Source organism: Bombina bombina, chromosome 6 (genome assembly GCF_027579735.1).
Source record: "Bombina bombina isolate aBomBom1 chromosome 6, aBomBom1.pri, whole genome shotgun sequence".
Lineage (NCBI taxonomy): Eukaryota > Metazoa > Chordata > Amphibia > Anura > Bombinatoridae > Bombina > Bombina bombina.
The window spans coordinates 815,727,186-815,746,217 of NC_069504.1; the positions used below are offsets into that span (position 1 = coordinate 815,727,186).

Here is a 19,032-nt window from a genome sequence, read left to right on the forward strand (position 1 = left end):
CCATCATTCAAAATGGAAACTATTCGAACCATCCTACCCATTATCCAAGAGGGTCAGTACATGACCACAGTGGACTTAAAGGATGCTTACCTTCACATACCGATTCACAAGGATCATTATCGTTATCTAAGATTTGCCTTCCTAGACAGGCATTACCAGTTTGTAGCTCTTCCCTTCGGGTTAGCTACGGCCCCAACAATCTTTACAAAGGTTCTGGGCTAACTTCTGGCGGTACTAAGACCGCGAGGCATAGCGGTGGCTCCGTACCTAGACGACATTCTGATACAAGCGTCAAGTTTTCAAATTGCCAAGTCTCATACAGAGATAGTTCTGGCATTTCTGAGGTCGCATGTTTGGAAGGTGAACGTGGGAAAGAGTTCTCTATTACCACTCACAAGGGTTTCCTTCTTAGCGACTCTTATAGATTCTGTAGAGATGAAAATTTTCCTGACGGAGGCCAGGTTATCAAAACTTCTAAATACTTGCCGTGCCCTTCATTCCATTCCTCACCCGTCAGTAGCCCAGTGCATGGAAGTAATCGGCTTAATGGTAGCAGCAATGGACATAGAACCATTTGCGCGCCTGCATCTCAGACCGCTGCAATTATGCATGCTCAGTCAGTGGAATGGGGATTACTCAGATTTGTCCCCTCTAATAAATCTGGATCAAGAGACCAGGGATTCTCTTCTCTGGTGGCTTTCTCGACCCCATCTGTCCAAAGGGATGACCTTTCGCAGGCCAGATTGGACGATTGTAACAACAGATGCCAGCCTTCTAGGTTGGGGCGCAGTCTGGAACTCCCTGAAGGCTCAGGGATCGTGGACTCAGGAGGAGAAACTCCTTCCAATAAATATTCTGGAATTAAGAGCGATATTCAATGCTCTTCTAGCTTGGCCTCAGTTGGCAACACTGAGGTTCCTCAGATTTCAGTCGGACAATATCACGACTGTGGCTTACATCAACCATCAAGGGGGAACCAGGATTTCCCTAGCGATGTTGGAAGTATCAAAGATAATTCGCTGGGCAGAGTCCAACTCTTGCCACCTGTCAGCGATCTATATTCCAGGCGTGGAGAACTGGGAGGCGGACTTCCTAAGTCGCCAGACTTTTCATCCGGGGGAGTGGGAACTTCATCCGGAGGTCTTCGCTCAACTAATTCATCGTTGGGGCAAACCAGAACTGGATCTCATGGCTTCTCGACAGAATGCCAAACTTCCTTGCTACGGATCCAGGTCCAGGGACCCGGGAGCGGCGCTGATAGATGCTCTAGCAGCCTCTTGGGTTTTCAACATGGCTTATGTGTTTCCACCATTTCCGCTGCTTCCTCGGCTGATTGCCAAGATCAAACAGGAGAGAGCATCTGTGATTCTGATAGCACCTGCGTGGCCACGCAGGACCTGGTATGCAGATCTAGTGGGCATGTCGTCCTGTCCACCATGGTCTCTACCTCTGAGACAGGACCTTCTAATTCAGGGTCCTTTCAACCATGCAGATCTAATTTCTCTGAGGCTGACTGCATGGAGATTGAACGCTTGATTCTATCAAAGCATGGCTTCTCGGAGTCAGTTATTGATACCTTAATACAGGCTCGGAAACCTGTTACCAGAAAAATTTACCATAAAATATGGCGTAAATACTTATATTGGTGTGAATCCAAGAGTTACACATGGAGTAAAGTTAGGATTCCTAGGATTTTGTCTTTTCTACAAGAGGGTTTAGAAAAGGGTTTATCTGCTAGTTCATTAAAGGGACAGATTTATGCTCTGTCTATTCTGTTACACAAACGTTTGGCAGATGTCCCAGACGTTCAGGCTTTTTGTCAGGCTTTGGCTAGGATTAAGCCCGTGTTGAAGACTGTTGCTCCGCCGTGGAGCTTAAACTTAGTTCTTAAAGTTCTTCAAGGTGTTCCGTTTGAACCCCTCCATTCCATTGACATTAAGCTGTTATCTTGGAAAGTTTTGTTTTTGATGGCTATTTCCTCGGCTCGAAGAGTCTCTGAGTTATCTGCCCTACACTGTGATTATCCTTATCTGATTTTTCATTCAGACAAGATGGTTCTGCATACTAAACCTGGGTTTTTACCTAAGGTAGTTTCTTACAGGAATATCAATCAAGAGATTGTTGTTCCATCTCTATGCCCTAATCCTTCTTCGAAGAAGGAACGACTTTTGCATAATCTGGACATAGTCCATGCCCTGAAGTTCTATTTGCAAGCAACTAAAGATTTTCGTCAAACTTCTTCCCTGTTTGTCGTTTACTCTGGACAGAGGAGAGGTCAAAAGGCTTCGGCTACCTCTCTCTCCTTTTGGCTTCGTAGCATAATACGTTTAGCCTATGAGACTGCTGGACAGCAGCCTCCTGAAAGAATTACAGCTCATTCCACTAGAGCTGTGGCTTCCACCTGGGCCTTTAAAAATGAGGCCTCTGTTGAACAGATTTGCAAGGCTGCAACTTGGTCTTCACTTCACACTTTTTCAAAATTTTACAAATTTGACACTTTTGCTTCTTCGGAGGCTATTTTTGGGAGAAAGGTGCTTCAGGCAGTGGTTCCTTCCGTTTAAAGTTCCTGCCTTGTCCCTCCCATCATCCGTGTACTTTAGCTTTGGTATTGGTATCCCATAAGTAATGGATGACCCGTGGACTGACTACACTTAACAAGAGAAAACATAATTTATGCTTACCTGATAAATTTATTTCTCTTGTAGTGTAGTCAGTCCACGGCCCGCCCTGTCTTTTAAGGCAGACCTAAATTTTAATTAAACTCCAGTCACCACTGCACCCTATGGTTTCTCCTTTCTCGTCTTGTTTCGGTCGAATGACTGGATATGACATGTGAGGGGAGGAGCTATATAGCAGCTCTGCTTGGGTGATCCTCTTGCAACTTCCTGTTGGGAAGAGATATAATCCCATAAGTAATGGATGACCCGTGGACTGACTACACTACAAGAGAAATAAATTTATCAGGTAAGCATAAATTATGTTTTTTTCACTACTAGAGGGCGTTAGTTCATGTGTTTCATATAGATAACATTGAGCTAACATTGAGCTACGGCACGTGAAGTTACCTAGGAGTAAGCACTGATTGGCTAAACTGCAAGTCTGTCAAAAGAACTGAAATAAGGGGGCAGTTTGCAGAGGCATAGATACAAGGTAATCACAGAGGTAAAAAGTATATTATTATAACTGTGTTGGTTATGCAAAACTGGGGAATGAGTAATAAAGGGATTATCTACCTTTTTAAACAACAACAATTCTGGTGTTGACTGTCCCTTAAAAGTTCTTAGGTGTGTTGGGTATCTTTGCTTCCCCCTGGTGGCCAGATGTTGAGTCCAAAACGTAAGGACTCATGGCCTCTCACCACCATGAAATAAATAAATGTATCAGGTAAGCATAAATTATGTTTTTTTTCTTTCAGATTTGTTTTCCTTTTTCAAAGTTATTTTGTGCACCTTTGTTAGAGTGGACTCTTTTATAGTCAGTGTATTGTTTTGAATTAGTATCCTTGACAGTGGAACTTTTATGGGACTATGTAGATCTAGAATAGTTTGCACAGTAATTCTGTTTTAAAAAAAACAAACCTTGTACACACTCCTTTGCTTGGCTTATTGCAAGCTTCTCATTGCTGTGTAAACAAAATGCATGCACTTAAAGGGACATAAAACCCACATTTTTTTCTTTAATGATTTAGATAGAACATACAATATTACAGAACTTTCCACTGTACTTGTATTATCAAATATCTTCATGTTCTTGTTATCCTTTGTAGAAAAGCAGGAATGTAAGCTCAGGAGCATGCATGTGTCTGCAGCACTATATGTTTTGTTATACATTAGTAAGAGCATTAGATGGTAGCACTATTTCCCGTCATGTAGGGCTCCAGACATGTGCACAGTACCTATCTTTTCAATAAAGAGTAACATGAGAAGGACGCAATAGAAGTATTTGATAATTTGAATAGAAGTAAAATGGGAACTTTTTAAAACTGTATGCTCTGTTTTTATCATGAAAGAAAAAATGTGAGTTTCTTGTCCCTTTAACTCTTAAAGGGACAGTCAACACCAGAATTTTTGTTGTTTTAAAAGATAGATAATTCCTTAATTACCAATTCCCCAGTTTTGCATAATCAACACAGTTATAATTATACACATTTTACCTCTGTAATTACCTTGTATCTAAGCCTCAGCAGACTGCACCCCTTATTTCAGTTCTTTTGACAGACTTGCATTTTGGCCAATCAGAGCTGTCTCCATGGTAAATTCACGTGCATGAGCTCAATGTTATCTATATGAAACACGTGAACTAATGCCCTCTAGTGGTGAAAAATGATCAAAATGCATTTAGATTAGAGGTGGCCTTCAAGGTCTAAGAAATTAGCATATGATCCTCCTAGGTTTAGCTTTCAACTAAGAATACCAAGAGAACACAGCAAAATTGGTGATAAAAGTGAATTGGAAAATTGTTTAAAATTACACTGTCCCTTTAATATAACATTTACATGGAAGAAATGCACCAATCGAAGACTTTAGGGTTGATTTATCATACAGCTTAGGCTGCTGTTTCCATGCCGCCGGAAACATAAGTTAGAAAGCAGCGTTCGTAAGACCGCTGCTCCTTATCTCGTCCGCCACCTCTGAGGGGGTGGACTGCAATCATCCCGATCGGATACGGGATACCAGAAATGCTTGTGCAATGTTAAATGACGACAGTATATGCTGTCAGCATTTATCGATATTGGGCGGACATGATCCACTACAGTGTATTATGTCCGCCCGACATTTGAAAAATCTACCGCTATGTATGCTCCCAAGATTAGCACTGTGGACATGAAAACAGCAGCAAATTTAGAGATTACAATATGGAAACAGATTTAATTTGAGATAGGACCCCAAGCTAAGGTATGTTTTGTATAGAACATTAAAGCTTTTTTTCCAGAATATGTATAGACCATAGTTTACATTTCTGTTAGTTTTGTGCAGCGATCCCTAAACTCCTTTTTATTTCTGTTTATTTGTATCTCACTCATAGCTGCCAACATTTAAAAAAAATCCAGGTACACTTAGCAGCAGATCAAGCAAGCAGGTTACCGGAGTATTGACAACCAACTGCTCCACCCACTGTGTTCTGTGATCAAAACACACCCATTTGATAGTAATAGTACAGGCAGTCCTTGGGTCACAGACATCTGACTTAAGTACAACTTGTACTTACAAATAGAGGTTTATTGCCAATCCTTCTTTCCAGGATAACCGAAAATACTCAAAATCTAACTGTCAATAGGACAGAAAGTGATGTGAAAATTTCTGAACAGGGGCACAGATAGCAAAACAAACTTTTCCCTATGCTATCCAAAATTTAAAAAAATGTTTGGCTAGAGTTTCACCTAAAAAAAAGTGCCTTTTCCAACTTACATACAAATTCAACTAAAAGGGCCATGATACCCAAATGTTGAAACACTTGAAAATGATGCAGCATAGCTGTAAAAAGCTGACTAGAAAATATCACCTGAACATCTCTATGTAAAAAAGAAAGATATTTTACCTCAAAATGTCCTAAGTATTCAAACCCCATTGCAAAGGACTTTAAGCAGCAAATCAGTATTTCTGCCCCGGGACAGCCAAGGGAGTGAGCTTTGTGCACACTCATATTATTTCCCTATTCAGATTAAGGAAGTTTACTATGAAATCTCATTAAAATTAAGTGACATCTCAAGAGCTCACAGTAAAAGAGTTCATGACCTCAGCACTGCTGATGCTGATTGGCTGCTGTTCATTTCTTCATTTTTTTTTATTTTTTTTACCTGCAGCTGGACAGCAGCTGAAGTATAATTTTTTACACAGAACTTGTGATCTAAAATATCTTCCTTTTTTCCATAGAGATGCTCAGGTGATATTTTCCTGTCAGCTTTTTACAGTTATACTGCATCAGTTTCAATTGATTTAGCATATAAGTATTATGTCCCTTTAAGAACAAACCTACAGAACCTATCTTGTTCGTAACCTGGGGACTGCCTGTATAATTATCTACATTAGTAGCCAATTATACCCCCCTCTTTTACAAAATCAGCACAGCTCCTTACCTAGTGTGGAGGAGCTGTTTGTAAGTGTTTTTTTTATTCTGATTTGTGGCAGTTTAAACATTGATCACCCAGAGAAGGTGTAGCAAGGAGTCCTTGCCTAGACCTGCTCTGAGTGATCAAGCAGAGTACTTGCTGCACGCTAGGGATGGGCGAATGTGTTTATATTCAAATCCAAATGTTAGAACGAATGTTATTGTAGAAATTCGATTTACAAAATCGAATGTTGATAAGAACGTATATTCTTAAAAATTCTAACAAATGCTATTTACAGTTTTCGAATGTCACTTACGAATTTGAATGTTTATAATTAGATCGAATGTCCACATTTAATAAATACTATTCTGAAGTTTAATAGTTCATGTGGTAGAGAATTTAGTAAATTGATACATAATAGATACAAATATATCAATTGGAATGTTTCTATTTTGAATATTGCATAATTTGAATATTACATTTAAAGAAAGCATTAGAAATACTGTAACAAATATATCAATTAGAATTTTTCGAATTCGAATATTGCATAATTCGAATCGAATTATTCGAAAATTCAAAATAACATTTAAATAAAGCTTTAGAAATACTATTACATTAAACGAATGTTAGAATGTTGTACAAACATTCGAAATTCGAACGTACGTGTTAAAATTTGTTTCATTTTTCGAATTTTGCAAAGCATTCGCCTCCCCATTAACTTGTGTCACACATTCCCCAGCTTAGCTGCAGCCCTCCAAATCTCCTGGAGGGGACATGTCCAGGGACAAGTAAATCCAGGGACATACAACAAAATCCACACTTTGTGAATTTACACCCTAATTTGCTTTGAAACTTAAGATGTTTTTTTCTGTTTGGCTAACTGTATTTTTTTATCTCCCCCTCTCTGATGCCTCTTAATTCCTCTCCAATTCCAATGTTCTTTGTATCTTTCTATGTTCCTCCATGTAAATATATTCTGCTTTCTGTTTGTCCCATATGATTCTTGACCTCTCTCTCTGTTTAGAAGAAGTGATCCTAGCGGAGGATGACACAGATGTTGAACAGAGACTACCATATGATGGTAAATCACTAAACTATTTAAGCTTGTGAGAGGAGCTATTTTGAAAGATAGCTCTTGAGATGGGGTAGTGGTGGGACTGTACAGGGAGTGCAGAATTATTAGGCAAATTAGTATTTTGACCACATCATCCTCTTTATGCATGTTGTCTTACTCCAAGCTGTATAGTCTTGAAAGCCTACTACCAATTAAGCATATTAGGTGATGTGCATCTCTGTAATGAGAAGGGGTGTGGTCTAATGACATCAACACCCTATATCAGGTGTGCATAATTATTAGGCAACTTCCTTTCCTTTGGCAAAATGGGTCAAAAGAAGGACTTGACAGGCTCAAAAAAGTCAAAAATAGTGAGATATCTTGCAGAGGGATGCAGCACTCTTAAAATTGCAAAGCTTCTGAAGCGTAATCATCGAACAATCAAGCATTTCATTCAAAATAGTCAACAGGGTCGCAAGAAGCGTGTGGAAAAACCCAAGGCGCAAAATAACTGCCCATGAACTGAGAAAAGTCAAGCGTGCAGCTGCCAAGATGCCACTTGCCACCAGTTTGGCCATATTTCAGAGCTGCAACATCACTGGAGTGCCCAAAAGCACAAGGTGTGCAATACTCAGAGACATGGCCAAGGTAAGAAAGGCTGAAAGACGACCACCACTGAACAAGACACACAAGCTGAAACGTCAAGACTGGGACAAGAAATATCTCAAGACTGATTTTTCTAAGGTTTTATGGACTGATGAAATGAGAGTGAGTCTTGATGGGCCAGATGGATGGGCCCGTGGCTGGATTGGTAAAGGGCAGAGAGCTCCAGTCCGACTCAGACGCCAGCAAGGTGGAGGTGGAGTACTGGTTTGGGCTGGTATCATCAAAGATGAGCTTGTGGGGCCTTTTCGGGTTGAGGATGGAGTCAAGCTCAACTCCCAGTCCTACTGCCAGTTTCTGGAAGACACCTTCTTCAAGCAGTGGTACAGGAAGAAGTCTGCATCCTTCAAGAAAAACATGATTTTCATGCAGGACAATGCTCCATCACACGCGTCCAAGTACTCCACAGCGTGGCTGGCAAGAAAGGGTATAAAAGAAGAAAATCTAATGACATGGCCTCCTTGTTCACCTGATCTGAACCCCATTGAGAACCTGTGGTCCATCATCAAATGTGAGATTTACAAGGAGGGAAAACAGTACACCTCTCTGAACAGTGTCTGGGAGGCTGTGGTTGCTGCTGCACGCAATGTTGATGGTGAACAGATCAAAACACTGACAGAATCCATGGATGGCAGGCTTTTGAGTGTCCTTGCAAAGAAAGGTGGCTATATTGGTCACTGATTTGTTTTTGTTTTGTTTTTGAATGTCAGAAATGTATATTTGTGAATGTTGAGATGTTATATTGGTTTCACTGGTAAAAATAAATAATTGAAATGGGTATATATTTGTTTTTTGTTAAGTTGCCTAATAATTATGCACAGTAATAGTCACCTGCACACACAGATATCCCCCTAAAATAGCTAAAACTAAAAACAATCTAAAAACTACTTCCAAAACTATTCAGCTTTGATATTAATGAGTTTTTTGGGTTCATTGAGAACATGGTTGTTGTTCAATAATAAAATTAATCCTCAAAAATACAACTTGCCTAATAATTCTGCACTCCCTGTATAAATGTGGTACTATAAGACTGCATGGAAGTTAGGGTGCAGTTAAATTGATTGTAAAGTTTAATGAATAAGTGCCTGGTATCTAAAAATAATCTTCCAACTTTAATTCATTAAACTTTACAATGATGCTTCTTTTTAAAAATACCTTTGCATTATGGAAAACAGATCGCAGATCCTCCTCCCGCATCTCCTGCTGTAGTCAGCATATCTATGACGAATCCTGCTTCCTCCAATTGTGTGGCCCCTTTAGCGTCCAGCTCGGGGAGTACGATTGGAGGAAGCCAGATTCATCATTGATATGCTAACTACAGCAGAAGATGCGGGCGGAGGATCGCCGGTCTGTTTTCCATAAAGCAAAGGTCAGTATTTTAAAAAAGAACCGTCAAAAAGTGCCCCTGTTTTTAAGATTATTTTTAGATACAAGGCACTTATTCATTAAACTTTACAATCACTTTAAAGTGTGCCGTCTTGCACTTGCAGTCTACATATTGGTGTAACAGTTAAAGAATATATGCTTTTGACGGTCTCTGTCTGTCTTGTATGTGTCTTTGGCAGCTGGGAGCGGGTTGCTTTGTGTGTCTTATGTATAACCATTAGGGTTAAATCACTGTTCTGCATTTTTTACTGGGAAGCATATGGATGTAGTCAAATATGGTCAAATCACTGCTATGTGTGTTCTTGGCAGCTAAAGAGGTAACAAAAAAATATTGATTTTTATGTTACTGGCAGCCAAGGGGTAAAATAACTGTTTAGTTGTGAAAATTATATATGTAGGATTCAAGTGTGGGGTCTTACGGTAGAGCTTTTGAGAGGGGGCATTGTGTGACCCCCATATAGCACCTGTGCCAGGTCACCGACAAATCATCCAGTATTTTTATGGAGGACAGCTTGCAAAACCTAGTTTAAGGGGTTTTGCAAGCAGTTTAAGTATAATGGGTTCAATATACGGGTGATGAACTTAAAGGGACATGGTACTCAAAATGTTTCTGCCATGTTTATGAAAGAACAGCAGTTAAACAGTTAATTATTTTTTCACAGTTGAATAAAAGCTGTTTAACATTAAACTAGCACTAAGGGCTAGATTTATCAAGGGCTAGGAGAATTCACTTTTATATTGTCCTCCGAGTTCTCTGTAGCTCGTCCTTGGAGAGGCGCACCAGTGCACACAAATTTATCAAAAATTGCACTTATTAATGTGTGCTGAATTGTGTGAATTATTATGAATTTCTCCACGCAAAAAGAAAAGTACTTCTGATTTATTATTTCAAACCCGTGTTTTTTTAAGTAGTAATCTATTACATTTGGTTTTACATGGAGCAAATTTGCGCATTAATTTTGACATGTTTCAATACATTTTTACTTTGTTATAATAATGACCCTATATAACCGGAACGCATCCAAATTGTTAATAGAATTTTCGTTCTTTGTGGGGCAATTTTACATTCTATATTTGGCATATGTGTCTAGCCAAAAATAGACCTGCTAGAATCAGAAACTACTTCATCAGTAACAGATGTGAGCATGACACAAGCTCAAAGACAAAATTATTTCTAATGCTGTTCTCCACAGTACCTATGGAGAACTATGATGCGCGTAGTTGTAGGAGTACTTTGCGTTCTCCAAAGGCGCAAAAAAATGATAAATTGGTAACTGGCCGTAATGCTAAGGCGGACTCTAGAAATGCGACTAAAACTAGCAAACTTAACCCTTTTTTAAGCGCACCAGTGAGCCTTGGAGATTGCAAACGAAGTGAGAGGAATGTATAGTCAGACTTGCCCAATTGTAGGCTCCCTTTTTATTAATAAATCAGAGGATTCAGTTGTATGCAGATTTATAGGTGCAATTTTCGGAGAATTGCTTTGATAAATCCTGCTCTAAGGGTGTTATTGTGGCATGGAATTCAGAAGCTTATTGGTTGACCGAGACAACTCTCTCTGGGTTTATTTAGCCCAGGAATATCCACTTTTTAAAAAACAAAGCGCTAGTGATACATTTTGAAACAAAATATGTTTGTCATGTCCCTTTAAAGGGACATTAAAATACTTTTTAATGACTGAGATACAAAAGATATGTCTACAAAATAAATGTTTTGAAAGTATTTAAACCTGTCATTTTGTTAGCAAATTAACATGTTTTGCAGTTCACGGGTCACCTCTTGAAAAGCCAGCTGAGTGCATATCATATCTCCTTTAATGTGGCCAGTTAAAGAGACATGAAACCCAACTTTTTCCCCCCATGATTCAGACAGAAAATTAAATTTTAAACAAGTTTCCAATTTACTTCTGTTATGAAATGTGTTTAAGTCTCTTGCTGTCCTTTGTTGAAGGAGCAGCAATTCACTGATGGGAGCTAACTGAACACATTGGGTGAGTCAATAACAACAGGCATATATGTGCAGCCACCAATCGGCAGCTAGCTTCCAGTAGTGCATTACTGCTTTTGACCCTACCTAGGTATGCTTTTTAACAAAGAATACCAAGAGAACAAAGCAAATGAGATAATAGAAGTAAATTGGAAAGTTGTTTAAAATTACATGCACGATCATAGCCATGAAAGATTAAGTTTGACTTTTCTGTCCCTTAAGGATAAGCATAAAATAATATTTTTTTGAGGAATTACATTTTGAGCTTAATGTCCCTTTAAGAGTGAAGTATTTCTTACTGTATATAACACTGTGTTGGAGGATGATGGGAGTAGTGTAAGTGCTGGATGCTAATGGGAGCTGCGTAAGATGGCTGGAAGGTATGAGAGCTGTGTGCACTATTTTGTAATTCTTAAACTGACCTCTCACATTGCTAATTTCTTTTACAGGGGCCCTACGGAGACCAACCATAAAAAAAAGCAAAACAGAGTTGCTGAATGCAGAAGAGGGGGAGGTGCCCATTGGAGATATCTCTTCTTTGGGTAGGTTTCTCTTCTCATGGCAGAAGATTACTCTAGGAAACAAAACACTAAAGGGAGATTCCTGCTTAGGGTAGTTCTGCAGGGCAATAAATGTCTATGGGGCCCATTTATCAAATGTCTGTCGGACCTGATCTGACAGTGCGGATCAGGTCCGACAGACATCGCTGAATGCGGAGAGCAATACGCTCTCCGTATTCAGCATTGCACCAGCAGCTCACAACGCCGCCCCCTGCAGGCTCGCGGCCAATCGGCAGCCAGCAAGGAGGTGTCAATCAACCCGATCGTACTCGATCGTGTTGTATTGTGGCGATTCCTGTCCGCCTGCTCAGTGCAGGAGGACAGGGTTATGGAGCAGCAGTCTTTGGACCGCTGCTCCATAACTTGTGTTTCTAGCGAGTCTGAAGACTCGCCAGAAACACGGGCCGTCAAGCTCCATCGGAGCTTGATAAATGGGCCCCCATATGTTCAAAAAAATTGTTTTACGGATCAAGAAATTGGAGGCATTTAAATTCCTCTCTTCCCATTGTTCTACCCCTCTTTTGCTATCTTCCTCTCTGTCCCTCTCTCTTTTTCCATCCTCCTCCTTCTCTCTCCCCTATCTATGACCCTCTCTCCCTTTCTCTTTCTTCCTCCATCCCTTTCTTTCTGCCTTCTCTCACTCCCTATCTGTCTCTCCCCTTTCTTATCTGTCTTTTCCTCCTCTCTCTTGCTGTCTCCCTCTCTCTACATCCCTCTTTTTCTACCCACCCCCTCTCTCTCTTTATGTCTCTCTCTTTCTCTGCTCTCCCCACTCTCACTTTTTTCTTCTCATTCTTCTTTTTTCTTACAATTTTTACTGCGATTTACCTACTTTGCACAATGTTATCCTTCATTTCTCTTTGTGTCAGGTTCCCCATTTGCCCGAGCAAGTATTAAAAGTGCCAAGTTGGAAAATGCCTCATACCTGCACAAGAAAGAGCGCCGATTGCGTTTCTACATCCGGCGTATGGTGAAGACCCAAGCCTTTTACTGGGTTGTTCTTGGTCTGGTCGCTTTGAACACATTATGCGTAGCAATCGTGCACTATGGCCAGAAGGAATGGCTTTCTGAATTTCTCTGTGAGTTACACACAACACTGAACTCTTAATATTCTTTTTTTCCCTATGTTAGTTAAAAAAAAAAAAAAAAGGTTTCTCTTTAAAATACATTGTAATGCAATAATAAAAAAATGCTCTAAATAATTTTGCAAATGCTTATTATTGACCATGTTCATAACCCTGGCAAAATGATAAACACATAGGTAAAGTCCCACTCAGGACCCACAATGCATTGCCTCTACTAAGCAGAGCACAGCTGGTGAGCCAGCCAGGAGCAGCATACTCGTGTAGACACAAATGTGCAGCCATGCACTACTCAGAACCAGCTTGAAAGCCCCTGATTTGCAATATTAACTATTGCATTTTGTTATCAGTTTAAACACATAAGGGTGCATTCAAATCCTTTAGAAAACCTTACCTAGTAATTCTTTTCTTTTTTTTTTAAAGAAAGGATTATAATAAATCCCATAGATATTAATGAGCCTTCATGTATTAGAAATTTGCAAATTAGAGCATTTTAGTATTATGTTACCCATAAGTTCATTTTCCATTTATGGTTTGTGTAAATTGATTTAATTCATTGATGGTGCAAATTGACAGTACTCTTGTATTTGTGAGACATTTCATGAGGTATAATTTCATGCATGTATCATGTAGACATCATGTTAATGTAAATATTGTTTACTAATAAGTAACTTCCTGGAAGCCATGTTGGAACAGGGCCAGGATACTTTTAGAAAGCTTAGTATACTGTTGGCTTTAAAAATGTGTTAAAAGCAGGGGTCAAGTCGGGCGGGAAAGGATGGGAACGGAGATCCTGCACTATTTTTGCAGGAGGAACTAAGTTCCCTCTGGACAGAGAACAGAAGCACTTCAGTAAACTCTGCTGTTACTGGTGGGAGGAGCTGGAGCACAGTCTGATTAGAGGGATAGTGAGATCCTCTAGTAATGGGTAGTAACACTTCCTACAATACACTAAATGTAAGACTGTCAGCGGTCTTTAATTATCTTTTAATACACATGGTGCTTACATTTCTGTGTGGCTTGCTCTAGGGTTATTTAGGTCCCCTCAGTAGAAATAGGACTATTGCAGATTAAATGGGTGAGACTCTGTGACAGAGGAGGATTCTCAGGCCCAAAGGCAAACATTCAACCCTTCATTGGATGTAATTAGCTTTCATTAACCAATATATATAAATTATATACATATCAATACAGTGAGTAAGTGCATCTGTGTGTGTGTATGTATGTGTATATATATATGTATGTGTATATATATATATATATATATAAATATATATATATATATATATATATATATACACATAAACAAAACAATATTAATTTTGAGGGAGTATGGAAGTCTTAGTGAGTTCCCACACTTTTTTTTGTAGGACTTCACCCCTGGTTAAAAGACAATGACCCAGAAGCATAATGCAATAGGAGTTTAAAAACAAGTAAACAAAAATAGTTAGGCTCTTAAAAGAATAAAAATAGATCATGGATAGTTACTTTTTATTGCCAAATAAATAAGAATTGAATCATCCTAGCACAAAGCAAATTCCTTAATAGATTAGCACACATGCTATACCAGATAAAAGATTTGGTGTAACCCAATGCTAGGTAATAACTGGGAATTACAATTTGCAAAACTTTCTTTATAAATACTTCATAAAACCATTAAAAATAGCAAAGGTGAGGAAAAAAGATCAAATAGCTGAGTCCTACTGTTACTGCACAGTACCCTCTTTCTAGGGATGGGCGAATGTGTACATTTTCGAATGTAGAACGAATGTTATTACCGAAATTCGAATTCTAAATCCGAATGTCGATAAGAACGAATATTCTTAAAAATTAAAAAATCGAATGTTATTTACAGTTTTCGATTGTCACTTTCGAATTCGAATGTTTATAATTATATCGAATGTCCACATTCGAAATTTCGAATTTAACATTCTATTTAACCAATACTATTCAGAAGTTCAATAGTTCATGTGGTAGGGCGGGAATCTAGTAAATTGATACATAATAGATACAAATATATCATTTCAAATGTTTCCATATAGAATATTGCATAATTCGAATATTACATTTAAAGAAAGCATTAGAAATACTATTACAATCTAAATTCGAATTTTTCGAATTCGAATATTGCATAATTCGAATATTACATTTAAAGAAAAAGCATTAGAAATACTATTACAATCTAAATTCGAATTTTTCGAATTCGAATACTGTATTGCATAATTCGAATATTACATTTAAAGAAAAAGCATTAGAAATACTATTACAATCTAAATTCGAATTTTTCGAATTCAAATATTGCATAATTCGAATATTACATTTAAAGAAAAAGCATTAGAAATACTATTACAATCTAAATTCGAATTTTTCGAATTCGAATATTGCATAATTCGAATATTACATTTAAAGAAAAAGCATTAGAAATACTATTACAATCTAAATTCAAATTTTTCGAAAAGAATATTTTCGAATGTAATCGTAAAATTCGAAACCGAACATTCAAAAATCGAATGTTAGAATGTTATGTAAACATTCGAAATTCGATTCGAACGAACGAATGTGTTAAAATTCGTGCCGTTTTTCGAATGTTGCGAAACATTCGCCCATCCCTACCTCTTTCATATAAGCCCATGAGGCCACCATTAACCTGTTGGAGTGAGTGAGGTATATATAACAAGATTTTAAAGAAAAGTAAGACACACCCACTAAGACCAATGGAAGGACACTGAAATCCTGGGAACCACATGCAGATTTCAGAGTCTATATTGGATACACGCATTCTCTCTGCTGAAGTAGAAACATATAGGGAATAGCCCATGAATTGATCTAATTGCTTTCTTAAATAGTAGATCAACTAACTCATTCCAAGTGTGAGTATACATAAAATAAAATATTTGTTTTTATTACAAATATCATACTCAGGTAGTCCCTTTTCTCTCTAAAGTTGAAGAAAAATTCAGGGCTAGATTGTAAGTGGAGGGCTATTTAACACTCCAGCTCGAGCATTAACTGTGCTAGAACTAAAAGTAAACTTTTTGCTCGTGTCAGGTTGCTCCCATATTTTGACTTGAAAGTAAACTGTTTTCGCTTGCACGCTAACCAGATGCACGTAAAAAGCAGGACTTAAAATACAGTGTGCATGATAACCTATTCCCCCATAGAAGTCAATGGAGCAAAAAAGTGGAAAAAACCTAACACCCTACTCGCGCACATATATATAAGTGCATTGGAGCCCTTTGCAGTTAAGTAGATTAAATCATGTAAAAACATATTTATGCAATATTCATATTTAATAAAGTGTTATACTGTGTATTTACTGCAAATATTTCACATTCCAGTATTCTTCACATAGAAGAATATGTTCTATTTATTTATATATACATATATATATATATACATATATATATAAATATATATATATATATATATATATATATATATATTCTATATATTAAAGAAAAAAAGACCAAATAGCGATTCTTAACCAGCACAGGGCTATGAAGAAAAATCAATAGAGGGCAAAAAATGACACAGGAGATCCTGATATAAACACAAAATAAAATACATTTAATAAACACAAAATTATACATTTGATGGCAACATGTAAATAGTTAGGAGTCCCAATTAATAAAGGATCAAATAATTGGTTGATCCTATAAATTATAGTACCCTAAAAAGCCTCTAAATGATGGGTCACAGTTCGATTTTCAACCTAGAACGTATGTTCATGAATATAATGTAGGGAGAAAACTCGCCATGAATAAAACCTATTCATTAGGCATAGAGATCCGAAAAGGAAAAGTTTGATATCCAAGTTCAATAATCCTGGAGAGAAACTGGGTGTATCGGACAGAGGTATTATTAGCCGCTAGATTAGATGTAGGGGCAACTCACTCAAGAACTAACTTAGGGCTGTGTAAGGTCCGTGGATTGCCTTTGATCCCCTTTCAGGTGTAAAACAGACCTCCCCTATATCAGCGTTCAGCAGAGCCAAAAACAATTCTAACATTAGAAATGCGGTACCTCTTCCTTAGTGATAGAACCTTCCATTCTCAAAAGTCCAGGTATGCCATTCAGTGGTTGTGAGAGGCACTTAGTGGTACTCCACGCCTCCTCCACTGTTGTAAGTAAATTGCTTGGATTATAAATTGCGGATCAATTCAGGTAATTTTCTCCCTGGAGCTGCAAACTTAGTCCGGAGGCGGACAGCTGTAAGCCCTTCGACTTTCCAAATCAAACAGCTTTGTGTGTTTCACCCGTGGGTAGGCGGTCTTCTTCCGGCTGAGTTGTAATAGGTTGTAGACGTCATGAGACTTTATCTACCTAAAAACTCTTCCCCTTTTCGTGCTTTTGCGCCCGGGTAAATTTGTATCCGATATATTTCTATACAAAGTTGCTTGATTTAATGTTCTCATTCTTAATGTCTCTTTTATGTTCTTTAATTCGTAATATATATATGATTTTTTGGGGGAAAATATGTATTAATATATATATATATATATATATACAGTATATATATAAAAGGATATATAGGTATAGATATACACATATATATAGAAATGTGTATTTACAAATACAGAACATTGGAATCTGAAATATTTACAGTAAATGCACAGTATAACACTTTATTACATAAGAATATTGCATAAATATGTTTTTACATGATTTCATCTACTTAAAGGGATAGAAAACTCCAACATTTTCTTTCATATCTTGGATAGAACATACCATTTTAAACAACTTTCCAATTTACTTCCATTATCAAATTTGCTTGTTATCCTTTGCTGAAGGAACAGCATTGCACTACTGGCAGCAAGATGAACACATCTAGTCAGCCAATCACAAAAGATAAATGTGTGCAGGTTCCAATCACCAGCTAGCTCCCACTATTGTAGGATATGTGCGTATTCTTTTTCAACAAGGGATACCAAAAGAACAAAGCACATTTAAAAATAGAAGTTAATTTAAAAGTGACAACATTACATCCTCTATCGGAATCATGCAAGTTTAATATTGACTTTCCAATGCACTTATATATACTGTATATATATATATATATTTATGTGTTTATATGTGTATATATGTCTGTAAATACTCATAAATACATATGTACACATATATATATATCTCTGAAGAAGCGCATGTACGCATGCGTGAAACGCGTCAGATAGGAGCTTACCTGATGTGTTGTTAAGCCTGCTCCTGAATAAACCTACTCTGATTCACTCTGAGTTCCAGTGTTCCTTTCTCCTCATTTCATATGTACACATATATAGACATATATATATATATATATATATCCATCTTTAGACATGTATTTGTATGCAGCTCTGTGTTAAAGCCATTTGCCTGCCTCATATCTATGAGCCTTTATAACTTTTTTGTGCAAAATTTTATTAGATGGTGTTAATGTGAGTTTAACTATACTTTGTAATGTAGTTTTGATGCGTTTTGTGACATTTTGTTTTCCGAGAAAAAGTTAACCAGAGCTCTGAGGTCCCGATAACTTGAAGCGCGTTAACTTAAATTGCGCTCAAGCGATTGTGTTTACTTTTAATATAGCCCTGTTAAGGCGCCACTGGTAATCTGGCCTTCAATGAGTTACTAAAAACATTAAATAACTGGACATTTTTTTAAGTGCATACTAAGGTTTACTTTTCCTTTTAAATTTTGACTAAACCCTTTGATCTGTTTTTGTCTCTTCTTCTTTTTATACAAATATCTTTAAGGATCATGATTGATCCCCTCGTCCACTTTTTATCCTTGAGGTCTAGAGTCAGACCATATTTTACTGATAAAATATTATTACTGCCACCTAACGTTTTATGCACATATTCTAAACATCTGGTAAACACAGTACTAGCTTGCTTTAATGAAGTCATCCTCTCCACACAAAATGGATGTAAATATTTTGGCCATGAATACAATACAAGGGTTAAAAGTCCCATGCAACCCTTTTGAGGACACAAGGGCTGAATACATTGCCCTTTGAATGATGCTTTTAGCATGTCACTAACCTAGACAATCAAGCTATTCAGCTCTTTAATCCTTTTCTTGGGCTCAAGTGAAGGATAAACTGTGTTTTTTTCCCCAGAAGTTTGTTATTGCTAGGAAGCACTTCAATTATCTGACCATTTCTAGTTTATGCGGAAAGGATTTTTTGTATTTTTTATTTAATATAATTATAGTATGACAGCGTTTATGCTGAATTTATATTGACGAAAAATGGTGCATACGTTTGTTAGACTGTCT

The 19,032-nt window shown here is 37.7% G+C and overlaps 1 protein-coding gene across 1 annotated transcript in view; it reads left to right on the forward strand.

Moving 5' to 3' along the window:
• The window catches only part of CACNA1A (calcium voltage-gated channel subunit alpha1 A), a 632,851-nt gene that overhangs the window by 229,509 nt on the left and 384,310 nt on the right, over positions 1-19,032 (forward strand). The window contains exons 8-10 of the mRNA XM_053718181.1: positions 7,077-7,130; positions 11,588-11,680; positions 12,568-12,777. Of these exons, the coding sequence (XP_053574156.1) occupies positions 7,077-7,130; positions 11,588-11,680; positions 12,568-12,777 (357 nt within the window). The remainder of the gene's footprint in view (positions 1-7,076; positions 7,131-11,587; positions 11,681-12,567; positions 12,778-19,032) is intronic.